General features: G+C 41.6%; 1 protein-coding gene across 1 annotated transcript; it reads left to right on the top strand.

Moving 5' to 3' along the window:
* The first annotated feature begins 3,686 nt into the window (after window positions 1-3,686).
* On the top strand, window positions 3,687-7,600 carry LOC147624817 (uncharacterized). The gene is made up of 2 exons (XM_086818043.1): window positions 3,687-6,754; window positions 6,853-7,600. The coding sequence occupies exons 1-2, from the start codon at window positions 4,363-4,365 to the stop codon at window positions 7,200-7,202; spliced, it is 2,742 nt and encodes a 913-aa protein (XP_086674169.1). The 5' UTR covers window positions 3,687-4,362; the 3' UTR covers window positions 7,203-7,600.
* Window positions 7,601-13,637: the final 6,037 nt, after the last annotated feature.

The following is a 13,637-nucleotide window of genomic DNA, read 5'->3' as shown; positions in this document are numbered from 1 at the left end:
CTCCCCTTCGACCCTAGTTGGATTTACTTCAACCTTTGCAATTCATAGCGATATATTGACTCTAAGGTCCCATAACACTTGGCCACCTATTGGCATTACAATTTAGTCCGAATTCTAAAACTCCCCCCTCAATGATAAGAGGAGGTTCAAAGAAACCTAAAGGAAACATGTGCTTGCTATATGCATAATGGCCAGTGATGCTTGTGCAATTAATCAAGGTCTCTCATCTTACGCACCTGCAAGTATCTCGGGTGATTTTTACCCAAGACTTGAAGAACAAGAGGGCATATGCCACTCTGTCTTGTGGGTGGCATCTTGCACACATTTCAACCTTGGGGTTGTCCTTAATCTCACCCAACAAAAAAAAAAAAACACTTTGTAAGCCTAGATGCGCTACTTACACATACATACATACACAATAGAGTGAGAAATTCATACATTATATCAATTATTTTGGCTACTTAGAGGATTGGAGGATTGTCTTGTTTATAAATTAATGGGAAGAGTGACTTGTTCACAAAATCGGGATTGTAGTGATTGCAAAGTTGATTTAAAGCATGTGTGAAAGACTTGCTTGTGAAAGGTAACACTTTAAAAGCATTAAGGTCTTATGAACATCATAAGGATAAAAAATCCAGATTGCATCACTTTTTTGACTTCGTAGAAGACAGCACCGTTTGCTGTTGAGACCACGTGGAGATGGCGTGCAGAAGCTCTCAATCTTTCGACTGCAATAATGATAGATTAGCTTCTTGGAGTGCCGTGGAGGAGTGTTAGGGCTGGTAATTATCAAACCTCACAGATGGGCTGCTTAAGAGCTCTCAATCTTTCGGCTGCAATAATGATAGATTAGCTTCTTGGAGTGCCGTGGAGGATTGTTAGGGCTGGTAATTATCAAACCTTTTATGGGCTGGAAATCTAAATGAATAATCAAACTAATAATCCACCTTTACCTACTTCACCCCCATGGCTCTAATAGCATGTCAATTTTTTGAGCTAATGATGTAGACTAGCTTAAGTGGATCATAATAAACTATTCACAAATCCATTGTTTAGGCAACACAATGATAAAGAGCACTATGAAAAGAAAACTAGTTTTTGAAGTTTGAATTCAAATACAAGTGTTCTTCAAAGCACATTGAAAGATTTACAAGTATGATGCTTCACCACAATTTCGTAGAGAATATTAAGTACAACCCATCCATGAACTATGTTCAATGGATTTTCCGGGTATCAATGCTAACTGAGGTATAGTAATCATGCTAATCATAGGGGCATGCCGAATTTCCAAGTTAACTTCACCACCTATGTAACAACATGTGCACCATCTTAAGTTTAAGATCCCCTTACATGCCTTTCCCTTAGGCCTCATGTGCACTATCCTAAGTTTGAGACCCCCTTGCATGCCTTTCCCCTTTGGCCCCATGTCTTGAGATGGACTTGCTTTTGTAGCATGCTAGTACTTTGTCAAAGGATGTAAGATTTTATCAAAGATTTGATGCTTCACCTGATGGTGGGAAATGACCACATCGTTAGGTTTATTGGCATAAAAAATATTTGCAAGCAAGGCTTCATCCTTACTAGAGTAGAGGATGTCCATGAGCTCACATGTAGTTATGCCATTGAGAATTACTCCTTTACTTGTCCACACCACCAAGGTGAAATTCTCTCATACTACAATGCTTTGCATCGTACTATATCTACATTTCTCTCTTGCTACAATGCTTTGCATCGAACTATATCTACATTTCTCTCTTCTTGCTTTGCACCATATCTTTCACAAATCTATGCTTTAAGACATACAATGTTTTGAATCCTTTTATTAATGCATTTAGCCATACAAGTAAAGTTGGTGATAAAAATTACATTCTATCTTAGGCTAGTGGGAAAAAGGACACAACGGCAAGATAAAATGTGACATACGATGTTCGGAATGCTTATGTTAATGCATTTAGCCATACAACTAAAGTTGCAATGCATTTTGCCATTAATGTATGTTTTGAATACTTCCCTTAATGCATTTAGCCATACAAGTACAGTTGGTAATAAAAATTGCATTCTATCTTAGGCTAGTGGCGAATGACACAATGGCAAGGTTAAATGTGACCTTGGGGCCTACCTTTTAGCTTTGGTGAGGGGAAAAAGGACACATTTGTAAGGGAACTTGGAATTGTGACCTTGGGGCCAAGAAAGGGACCCCACATGATGACTTTAGGCATTTTGAATGCATACTTTAAAATTCTAATGCTCTTGGTTCTCTTTGTTAGGTAGGCCCTATCTACATAGAGAAAATTAGCCATTTTATGTTTCATAGTTACAGCTATGTTAACCCCAGAATAGAACTTTAACTCAAGCACTCCTCTCTAAAAGTCTTCTTATAAGGGCATTTACTTCTAGCCTCGTGGGGGGAGACAATGTAGCATATCATCACCACTGCCATTCATCAACAACAACAATGTGAGTGGAGGTCTGGATTGGGACACTATCTCCTACTCTTCAATTTGATCATGAACGTGGACACCTCAGTTTGTGATTTCCTTTCTTGCCATTACCTTAGGATGGACTTGCTTTTGCCGCATGCTCGCACTTGACTTGGACCTGGAATCCAGTGAGCAGTTTGATGCTCAAGATGATGATGGGAACGTCACATTTTTAGATATATTAGCACCAAAAGATGCCCTTTTATTGAACTAGGCTTCATGATTACTAGAGTAGAGGCCGTCCTTGAGCTTGCATGCACTTGTCCCATGTAGAATAGCTTCTTTACTTGCCCACCAACGCAAGTGGAATTTTCTTATACCTTATTGTGATACACCATACTCTAAACCATACAACAACTGTACTTCTTCAGACATATTGTGCAGCATAGCTTCCTTAATTCTATGCTCTAAGACATTCAATGTTTTGAACATATTAAGCCATACACAATATTATGTGATGCATTAAGAGCATTCCATGCTACATGGCTAATTTGAGACACATAGCACATATGCTATGCTAGTAATAAGAGAGAACGGTTGTAGCCACCGTCACTAAATTGAGCTTGTACTTGGCTGACCACCCTAAGTGTGATAGGGTCATGCGTGGTGGACGAGCGCACTATTTTATAAAGCGTTTCTTTCGAAAGGATTGAGAAGGGGTGGAAGAAGTTTGGACCCCTTCTACTTACTTCTACTTGGATGCCCACTGCCATACACAATACACATGAGGCCATACAAGGTACTCTATAAATGGCTGTTTTTGCCCTCTTTATATAAATATATAATTATTGTTCCCAAAAAGAAAACCTCGTAATGTAAAGTAAAGGTGAATCTAGGGCCTACATAATGTAAAGGGATGAGGGCCCACTTTGCAAATTTCCAAGCTCTAATAGTCCAAAACCGTCCTTTTAACTTTGGTGTGTTTTTTTCAAGGTAATTAAATTTTACTTTGCCTTTGAAAATTCAGGTTAAGACTTCAGATTGATGTGTAGATTTTTTTGAAGACCAAGGTAGAGACCTGTCGGGGTGCTCTCTTATTTTGATTGGTTGGGGGATACTCTTTGGCATCTTTGAGTCTGAAAATACCACGTGGGCCCGTATAATTTGCAGTTGTATGATGGTGACTCATGAGGACTTCCGAGTCAGGTCCCAGGACCGCACTCCTCTGCAAATGTTCTTAAAAAGGATACTGTTTGAAGCATGGTTAACGAAAGAGTGGAAGCACATCGTCATAGGACCATCATCATCATCAAGCAGATGACCCAGATCCTCCCAACATGAAGAACGGAGCGGTTGCTATCTCGTCCTGCACTTTGGCATTTGCAGATGGGTGCGCAATAGGGGCCTATGGAGATAACACGCACGGAGATAGCAGAGAGTCCAGACACAAAAAACACTGTCTTCTACAGGTACCTATGTCTGTCTTGGCAGTGATTCCTTCTCTTTAACTCCTTGTTGAAAAGTCACTGCATTAGTGCACAAAGAGGGTTACCCTTGTGATCTGGGCAGTAACAATTTTACACCAGCTGATGGGTTCAACTCCAGGGTTCAATTCTATACAAGGGTTACGGTTTCAGCACGGTATTAGGGTTCAGCACTAGGGTTAGGGTAATGAAGCAGGGGTTGAAGAAGGAAGAGCAGGAAGAGATAAGTGGGCAATATTTCTTGGGCTTTTGGGCACTCTTGCTTTCTTCTTGAAGAGAAAAGCGATCCTTCGTGGTGGCATAGCCTCTTGATCCAGCCAATATTATTGTTTAACCTCAGTTTTTAGGTTCGGGTTAGAATTGAAACCTAGCATTACGGTCCAACACAGAGATTTATACATGGGAACTAGAAGAGTTTAAAGAGACAGAAGTGGGTGAGGGTTGGAAGGGAAACTTCAATGGAGTTGAGCTTAATTGGACAGGCCTTTTTGGGCATTTGGGCAGTGGTGCTTTCCTTTGGCACCATAGCTAGGGTTTTCTCTTCAGATCTGGAGACCTTGAAGAGTTTGAGTGAGGAGCTAAAAGGGGCTGGCTCTTTATGGAACACAACTGATAATAATCCCTGCAATTGGGAAGGAGTCCATTGCAATGGAGTCAGTGTAACCAACATAACTCTCCAAAGCTTGCACCTCAAGGGAACTATCTCCTCAAGCATTGGGCTCCTCCAAGCCCTGAACAGACTCGACCTCTCCAAAAACTCACTGTTTGATCAAATTCCGGCCAATCTATCCAATTGCAGCAATCTCTCTATCCTAAATCTGAGTGCAAACCGGCTGTCCGGCTCCATTCCTGCCGATTTGCACAAGCTTAGCAGCCTAGAAATGCTGGACCTGTCTGCAAACATCCTCAGTGGGAGCATTCCAGATGTGCTCGGGAACCTTTCCCACCTTCAGAACCTCAACCTTGCTTTCAACTCTCTCACAGGTACCATACCTCTGGGTTTTGGAAACCTTCGGGCCCTGGAAGTTTTGTCACTGTCCCAGAACTGGCTAGAGGGCCACATACCGCAGGTGGTTGGTAACCTGAGCAATCTGAAGACCTTCTCAGCTTATCAGAACAGCTTCAGTGGACCGATGCCACAGCTGAACTGGAAAAACCTACTTTATGTGAATTTGGCTTCTAACAACTTGAGTGGGGAAATTTCAGATGACGTATGTGCATCGGAGCGGCTGAAAGTCCTCATTCTTACCAGTAACAGCTTCAACGGCACACTTCCGGCCAGTCTCGGTTCTTGCCATGCATTGACTACCTTGAGGGTGGGACACAACCTTTTCACTGGAGAGCTTCCTGCTGGAGTTGGAAAGCTTGAGAGTCTCATCTACCTTGAAGCAAACCAGAATATGTTAACAGGCCAAATACCTGCAGGAATGAGTGGGTGCAGGAACTTGTCTCTTCTGAATCTTGCTGATAATAGCTTGTCGGGTAGCATACCTGAAGAACTGGGTAGTTTGTCCACCCTTCAGGAGCTGCACTTGTCCAAAAATAGTTTTTTGGGGGGGATTCCACGAGGACTGTCCCAATGCAAGCTGCTAAGTGTACTCGATCTTAGTGAGAACAAGCTGCTTGGAGGCATACCACCAGATCTTTGCAATATCAATAAACTTGTGTACTTAAGATTGCAAGGAAACACCCTCGCAGGGGAGATTCCTGCCAGCATTGGCAATTGCCAACAGCTACTAGAGCTGCAGCTAGGTGACAACGGTTTCAATGGTGCCATTCCATCAACCATAGGCAACCTTACCAACCTTCAAGTCTTGCTGAATCTGAGTGCAAATCACTTAACAGGGACTATACCGGACTCCATCGGCATTCTGAGCAAGCTTGTCTCATTGGATCTCTCGCACAATGAGCTCTCGGGAAGGATCCCCTCTCTGGTTAACATGATAAGCTTGGTGGACTGGAATTTCTCCTACAATTTGTTGAGTGGTCCTGTACCACAGGTGGGCTCGGTTTTGAACAGCTCATCAAGTGATTATGCCGGTAGTTATGCACATAATCCCGGGCTTTGTGGCAGTCCATTGTCTCCATGTGATGGCAATGTATCCAGAGCCAAACGCAGGGTAGTATCTTTTTGGCACACTGCTGGCATTACTGTGGCTTGTGCGATTGTGGTTCTGCTAATAGTCTCAGGCATAGTTATTGCGGTGATGTACAAGCACCACATGTCATCTGCAGTGGATCCTGCACCTTCACTGATGGTCAGCCATGTCTTTGTGCAACATCTCGAGCAGGCTGTTAACTTCGACACTGTCAAGGAAGCCACACAAACGAAGTGTAATGTGATCAGCAGTAATCACTTCAGCATCATGTACAAGGCAGTCATGCCCTCTGGTCTGGTTCTAGCTGCAAAGAAATTCCACTCTGCAGAAAAAGGCCTGGTATTCCATTACAGAAAGATGGCTTTTGATCTAGACAAGACATGGAGGCTCTCACACGAGAACGTAATGCAACCCATTGGCTACCTCTTGCAAGAAAATCTTGCCATTATTTTGTATGACTTTGTACCCTTGTGTAGTCTTGGGCAGCAGCTGCATGAGAGTTCTGAACGTGTAATTCTATCCTGGTCTATGCGGTATCAAATAGCCATTGGAGCTGCACAAGGGTTAGCTTTCATGCACCATTCATGCCACCCGCCAATGGTTCACATGGATGTCAACTCTCACAATATATTTTTGGGTTCTTATTCTGAGATAAAAGTAGGGGATGTTGAGGTTGCTAAGCTTCTAGATCCATCAAAAATTACAGGGAGTTTAAGTGCGGTAGCGGGATCTTTCGGCTACATAGCCCCAGGTGCATTAGAGCTTTTTTTCCCCCTTAAAAAAATACTATTATTCACGTCTTTGCTAGAGCATATCTTGATCTCACATCCTTTTTTTGTCTTGCTGCAGAGTATGCATTCACCATGCAAGTGACTTTACCAAGCAATGTTTACAGCTTTGGGGTTGTCCTCTTAGAGCTTCTTACTGGTAGGCTTCCAATTGATGAAATGTTTGGGGATGGTGTAGATCTTGTGAGATGGGTTCATGGGGCGTCTGCAAGGGGGGAGACTCCTGAGCAGATCCTAGATGCCAGAATTAGTACACACTCCTTTGCCTCTAGACAGGAGATGCTTGCAGTTTTGAAAGTTGCCTTACTGTGCACAACTGCTTCTCCTTTAAAAAGGCCCCGAATGAAGAAGGTTCTAGAGATGCTTCTAGAGTCAAAGAGACCAGCGGAAGCTCTCTCAACCTCACTTTGACATATTCCCTGCACCTGCCATCCTTGACGCCTGGAAGGTGCGCACCATGTGAGGTTTTCTACAAACATGTCCTATTACTAACTCATGTTATGATTATGTGGGCCTAATTGCTCTATAGACGAGAGTTGGCTTCACAGCAATGCCTTAATTGCCACTCCCTCTGTTGCTTTACTAGGTGGAGCTGCTCTTGACTAATTAAATCAAGCAACCTTTTTTTGATTTCATGCTACTTAGAGGCAAAGATGTGGGCCCTTTTGGCGTGTAAAGGTAGGTGCTCCAGCCTCATTCAATGGTTCCAAAGCTGTTCAATGGCTGGACTCCCTTCATGTGAACTTCGGGTTTCTCATAACAGGGGTATAAATCATGATGATGTCAATGTGACGAGCTTTCTTTTTGCATGTTTGTTGGGTCCTCTTGTTTCTATTAAATGCTTGTTGCATATGTTTTATGGCCTACAGCACTTGAATCTGGGTTGCAGTCACTTGGATTTGTATTCTACTGGTAGTGTCTTGGGTTTTCACCTCACATGCAGTTTACATGTTTGAAGGCAGTCAACTCTGAGATAGATGCTGCTCTCTCCTTTATTGGTATGCAGCTCATCTACCATTTTCACAGAGGCTTGTGTTGGTGTGTAAACAAAAAAGTTTTATAGTCTGGTTTTGATTGGGAAGGCCCGGCAATGAGCCAGAATTTATGCTTTGGTTGGCAGATATGTGTCAAAAGATAAAGGCTCTGTACAAATTAGTTATTTTGCTGTAGTGGCTGGAGCCTTAAATTGAAGGGAGCTGGCACTAGCTGGAACATAGACTATATGTTGATTTGGACTCATGCATACCCTAGTGGTGTTAGGAGCTGCAAGTTGATTGCCCAAGCATAGGCACAGTTGTGATAGAGGAGATAATAAGATGGTGTCAAAGTTCCCAGGTCGGGGAAACAAGGAACCATTAAATTTAATGAATCACTACATCTTTTAAAGACCTACATACCGATTTGAAAAACAGAGCTGGGGATCCTCAATCATTAGAGAAATGAGGCTCATAAAGCGAAAATACATTATGAGAGCCTTCTATAACTGTTGACATCTTTCTTGCCATGTGTCCATGCCATCTGTACACACTAGCTTGCAATGCTCAAAGTCTTGGATTGCATTCACATATAACCAATGCCTAACACCTCTATTCATCTTATAGAAATGACTCAAGGAATACACGTTGAGCGGTGCTTGTTTTGGGCAAGGTCCTAGAAAGCCATCTTCTACTGTAGGATTGGACAGAGGGGTATAGTATCAAAAAGCTTTAGGATATGACAGAGAGCCTTCTATACCTGTTGACATCTTGCTTGCCATGTGTCCATGCCATTTGTACACACCAGCTTGCAATGCTCAAAAGTCTTGGATTGCATTCGCATATAACCAATGTCTTAACACTATTCGTCCTATAGAAATGGCCTAAGGACTACACGCTGAGAGGTGTTTGTTTTGGGCAAGGTCCTAGAAAGCCATCTTCTACTGTAGGATTTGACAGAGGGGCATAGTATCAAAAAGATTGTTGTACCTCACGGACAGTGCTGAAAGGGAAAGCCTCTGAGTTGTTCAGCATTTTTGGAGCTTAGTTCACATTTTCCATAACATTATACTTATTTAAAGCTTCTTACTTTGGGTGAGACACTTCTATGTAACTATTTGATAACCCTACCCCCCAAGTTGTGACACCCATCTCCCATATTCTCCAAAAAACAGTCAAACAAATCAATAAAACAGCTATAGACCACTTCTGCCTTTTGTGTATCTTGTGGAGAACGCAAGCTCAAAATCCAATCACATCAACTCTTGAGGCCTCATATCACATAACCTGATGATGATACACATAATATGATGACATGGCATATAGAGGGCATGCCAAAAGTCATGCCATGTATATGAGATGATGGGTAACACATCCATTGCCATTGACCCATCTTTATTTAGCTCAGATATTGTAGGGTCTTGTGTTTTGGTACTCAGGATTCAGGCACGTTTAAGGGAGTGACTTGGGTTCAAGATTGCCATGTAGCTTGTGGCTACCACCTAGGTTGGTAAGCTTTGCTACTCAGAGGTTATCTCATAAGCCACTACTCGGGAGTGAGTTCTACTTGGCTTGGTAATAGGGATTTATGAGAAACGAGACCTATTACGATTATATGTCAATGATTTTAGCTATGAAAACAAAACTAGGTAATATAATGTAGAAGCAAATATGTATTGTAATTCCTATGATGTGAAGTGATTACTCTCTTATAGTTTTATGGGTGCCAACTTTCATCAACCAACTAGATTTGTGTTCATCTTCTTCCAAGTTCTTCAATGCAATCCTTGCCTGTATTCACATTCACTTTCACTTCCCAATCTAGTTCTTTCTTTGGTAAATGTAAGAGCCCCTTAGAGCTCTATGCATAAGGTAAGAGCCCTTATGCAAATACATAGAGCTGTCATGCATTTTGGAGGAGCCCTCTATACATGCAACTGTTACATGCTGTCATGCATTTTGGAGGAGCCCTCTATACATGCGATTGTTACATGCGTGGAAGCTCTGTGTCTTCTTTCAGCCCTAAACAATGAGATAGGAACATCCTGATGCAAAACGCAAATAGCGAGAGAGAGAGAGAGAGAGAGAAGTAGCTCTGTTTTCAGTATATTATATAAGTACACAAAGACAGTACAAAACCTGTGGCCTTTGGCCTTCCAAAAGAGGAAACATAAAGCCTATGTATGACCTGCCCCATCTGGGGGGGAGATACCCAACAAAGAACAATGCCTAGCCTTTTTATAGGCTCTTGGAAGCTTCATCAACTGGCTGACCTGCTGTTGGCCAGAACAAATAATATATATGCTGCGGACTTCATCTTGGAGCTGCTGTCCACCATGCCGACTTCAGACTTGTCCATCTGGGCTTCAACTGGGCCTGCTAGAACCCTAATTCTAATGTCTATCTGCTGCAAATCAGGGGTTAGCCTTGGATAATCAGCCATGTCCATGTGCGCACATGACAGCAACCCAGGTTGATTTTTCCTTGTAAATGATCCTTATGCCCCTTGGACACATTGCCTAATGTGCTTGTGTTGCCCTCTAGCAGTGATGTGCAGTTTCCAACCAACCACCTGCGACTGGGGTATTCCTCGGTATGACCGCAATTTTTCCGTCCTAATTAATTAATGTATCGTGACTTCGATAAAGAAAGGTTTCAAATTAATACTGAAGTAAATAACAAATTTACAGAACATTCTATTCAAGAGGACAGCATCAAAGTTATCTTCGTTGTGAAAAGCATAGTAAGTTACAAATAAACTCCAAATCAAAACCAAACTGTTACAAACCGAAGATAAAAATGACTAGAGAAAACAACCATCTTTCTTTGTAAGCCCAACATATTTACAAACCGAAGGTGATTTCACCATCCACGATAGCTTTTTTGAACTTATATGTTTTCTCATAAACAGAGAGATAAGATTGACTATAATTTGGCTCTGCTTCAGAACCTCCATCATTATCATCTACAATAATAGGGTTGTTGTGACTCCCGAGCTGCATGTCAGCATTTGTTCGTTCATTCCTTGCGATTTTCATCTTCATCACTATCTGGATGTTGGTACAATGGATCATAATATCTCGCTCTACCACTTGGGTTCTCTGCAAAAAAAATCTCATCTATTTCCATACATTGTGTTAGGTAAGGCAATTTCATTACTTTCCAGATCGGTGCTGACCTCCTCCTGCTCATCCCATTTCCTGTCTTTGGAATTATCCGGGACGCGACAAGGTAGTACTTGCCTGTGCGTACCATCTTCAAAAGTGTGCTTTCAAGTGATGCACCTAGCTTGTTAGATACATAGTTATCCATAAAAACATAGGCTCTCTCAAAAAGATTAACAAGAGACAAACAAACTTTGTTTTTAAGATCAGCCTGTTCGTACAGTGCGTAAAGTTGTCTGCCTCTAGTTATTTCTTCTGCTAATACATTGTGCGAGAAGAATTTGAAGTGTGCCTTGTGAAGATCTTTCATGCAATAACCGATAATGCCTTCAAATGTGTGCATTCGAATCTATCGTAGCCCTCTGCACATGACTATGGCTCCTTTCGGTTTAGAGAACTCCGATCCTAGGTATCGTCTGATGGTTTTACCAATACTAATGAGTGAAGGAGCCATGATAGTTATTACCATCTGGAAATGGAGGTGATTTAGAGTACCTCCTTTTTCAAGGGCAAACAAACCCTTGAGGCATTCCATCCTAACAAATTCTTCTAGTGGTTCCCATGAGCCAATTTAGTTTTTTTCTCAGATGGATATTTAGGGATTTTTTGAACAGAAGGTTCAGACTCTGTATTCTTATCATTGGGCAGAGGGGCAACAGAAGGTGTCATTAGCTTTTTGCCTTTTTTTGGAGCTTTATATGAACCTGCAACACAAACATGATTGAATGTAGCAATAAACAATCAAGTGACATGAAAAAAAGATAGCAGTACAATATTTGATGGGTTACTTGCACACCTAAGGATCGGGCTTTCTGCTTCACCGCACGCAGATTGCGAACAACAAAGGATCCTTCTGGTGGCGTCACGATTCTGGACGCTGCAGGAATGCACTCGGCTCCTGGAACAGTCGATGTAGAGGGTTGAGCCTCATCACAGAGTAACGGCGTACAAGATGGACCAGGGTCCATACGTTCACATAACGAAGAACAAGGGCCTCAATCTATCTTCATTATATTAGTAATGTTATCGAAGGGCTTTCTTCTGGGAGGCATCTCGGTTACAGAATAGAAGCAGGGCAAAAATCAGTAAAACGAAGAAATTATTATGTTCAAAGGTCTTAAATAAGCAATGCTATGTCTAGAATAAGAAACCCACAGGACAGTATGGGCTGAATGATTCGTACAGCATACCAGATAAAGAAATCTATACTTCCAGAAGAAAGACGGACAAAAGAAGAAACATCATGCACAGAGAACTACATGCAGTTGTCGAAGTTTTTAAGTATCTATAGACACGTGTCCGTTGCATGTACAAAGAAATAGAATCCAAAAGGCGAAAATGTTAGAAGGCACTGCTGTTAGCAGCAGTAAGAAATAGCATGTGTCATATGCACGTGGCAAACCTTTGTGTCCGTTGCATGTTAGAATGTGCATAGAATCCAGAAGAAGGCGGAACAATTAGAAGGCAGTACAGTAAGAAATAGTATGTGTCGTTTTGATGCTTGCATGCGTATGATGTAGGCTCAGCACCATAATTTACTACATATCCAGAAATGAAAATAAAATAAAATAAATAATTTACCACAGTTCAAATTAAAAAGGCGGAATAGTTAGAAGGCACTACAGTTAGCAGCAGTAAGAAATAGTATGTGTCTTATGCACGTGGCAAACGTTTGTGTCCGTTGCATGTTAGAATGTGCATAGAATCCAGAAGGCGGAATAGTTAGAAGGCAAATAAAATAAATTGAATAAATTACCACAATTATCCAAAAAGGCAAATTAAATAAATTGAATAAATTACCACAGTTCAAAGCGAGTTACGACCATTCCACGACAGAGAAACTTACCTAGAGCAGGCCATAATAATAAATTAGCTTTTTTAAATTTAAAAAAAAACACAGCAAGTTACCACCATTCCACAACAGAGCAAGTTACAAGCATTCCACGAGAGATGCACCCGTCTTTGGCGAACAACAAAAATCCAGCAGTCAACAGCAGCACCCGCCTTTGGGTGCATGAGATGGAATAGCAAAAATCCACCCTGCTGGGCAAGATGAGATCGAACAAAGTCCAGCAGTCAGCACGAGGCATGATGGCAGACGAACAGACGAGCAAGGGTGTACATATTACGAGCACATGGGGAGCATGCAAGATGAGATGGAATGGCAGCCGAACAGACGAGCGAGGGTGTATATATTACGAGCACGCGGCGGAGGAGCACAGTCCATGCAAAACTTAACTGTGCATGTGTTGACATGTGCGAGCACGTGAATCAGCACATGTGTTAGGTGGCCTTACAAAACAAAATCAAGCGACACGTTGAGAAATTAATACCATGCGTTCAAAAAAAGATATTGAGTACATATTTTTTAAAATACATGAGGGATTTAATCCCTTTCCTCTAGCCCAAATGCATTCGAGAGAGATGCAGCATGCTAAGGAGGCAAAGAAGATTTGTTCTAGCTTTCTTTAAGATGGTTTTAAATGACACCAAAATGTTTTTTTAAGATGGTTTTAAATATGACACCAAAATGTTTTTTTTTTGCATTTTTGTTAAATATATTATGTGAGATTTTCAAGCATAAAAGTGTTTTTCTAAGGTTTCATTTTAGTATGTCTTGAAAAAGTAAATGAAATGATGACCCCATATCCTCTCTATTTAAGGCAATAAAATGACACTCCCCTTATCGTTTCTATTTGCATGCATTC

Source organism: Cibotium barometz, chromosome 24, assembly GCF_041138505.1.
Source record: "Cibotium barometz isolate CiBa-2024 chromosome 24, ASM4113850v1, whole genome shotgun sequence".
NCBI classification, from domain to species: Eukaryota; Viridiplantae; Streptophyta; class Polypodiopsida; order Cyatheales; family Cibotiaceae; genus Cibotium; species Cibotium barometz.
Note: the sequence above shows the minus strand (reverse complement) of the source record. Positions and strands in the feature narration are given on the sequence as shown.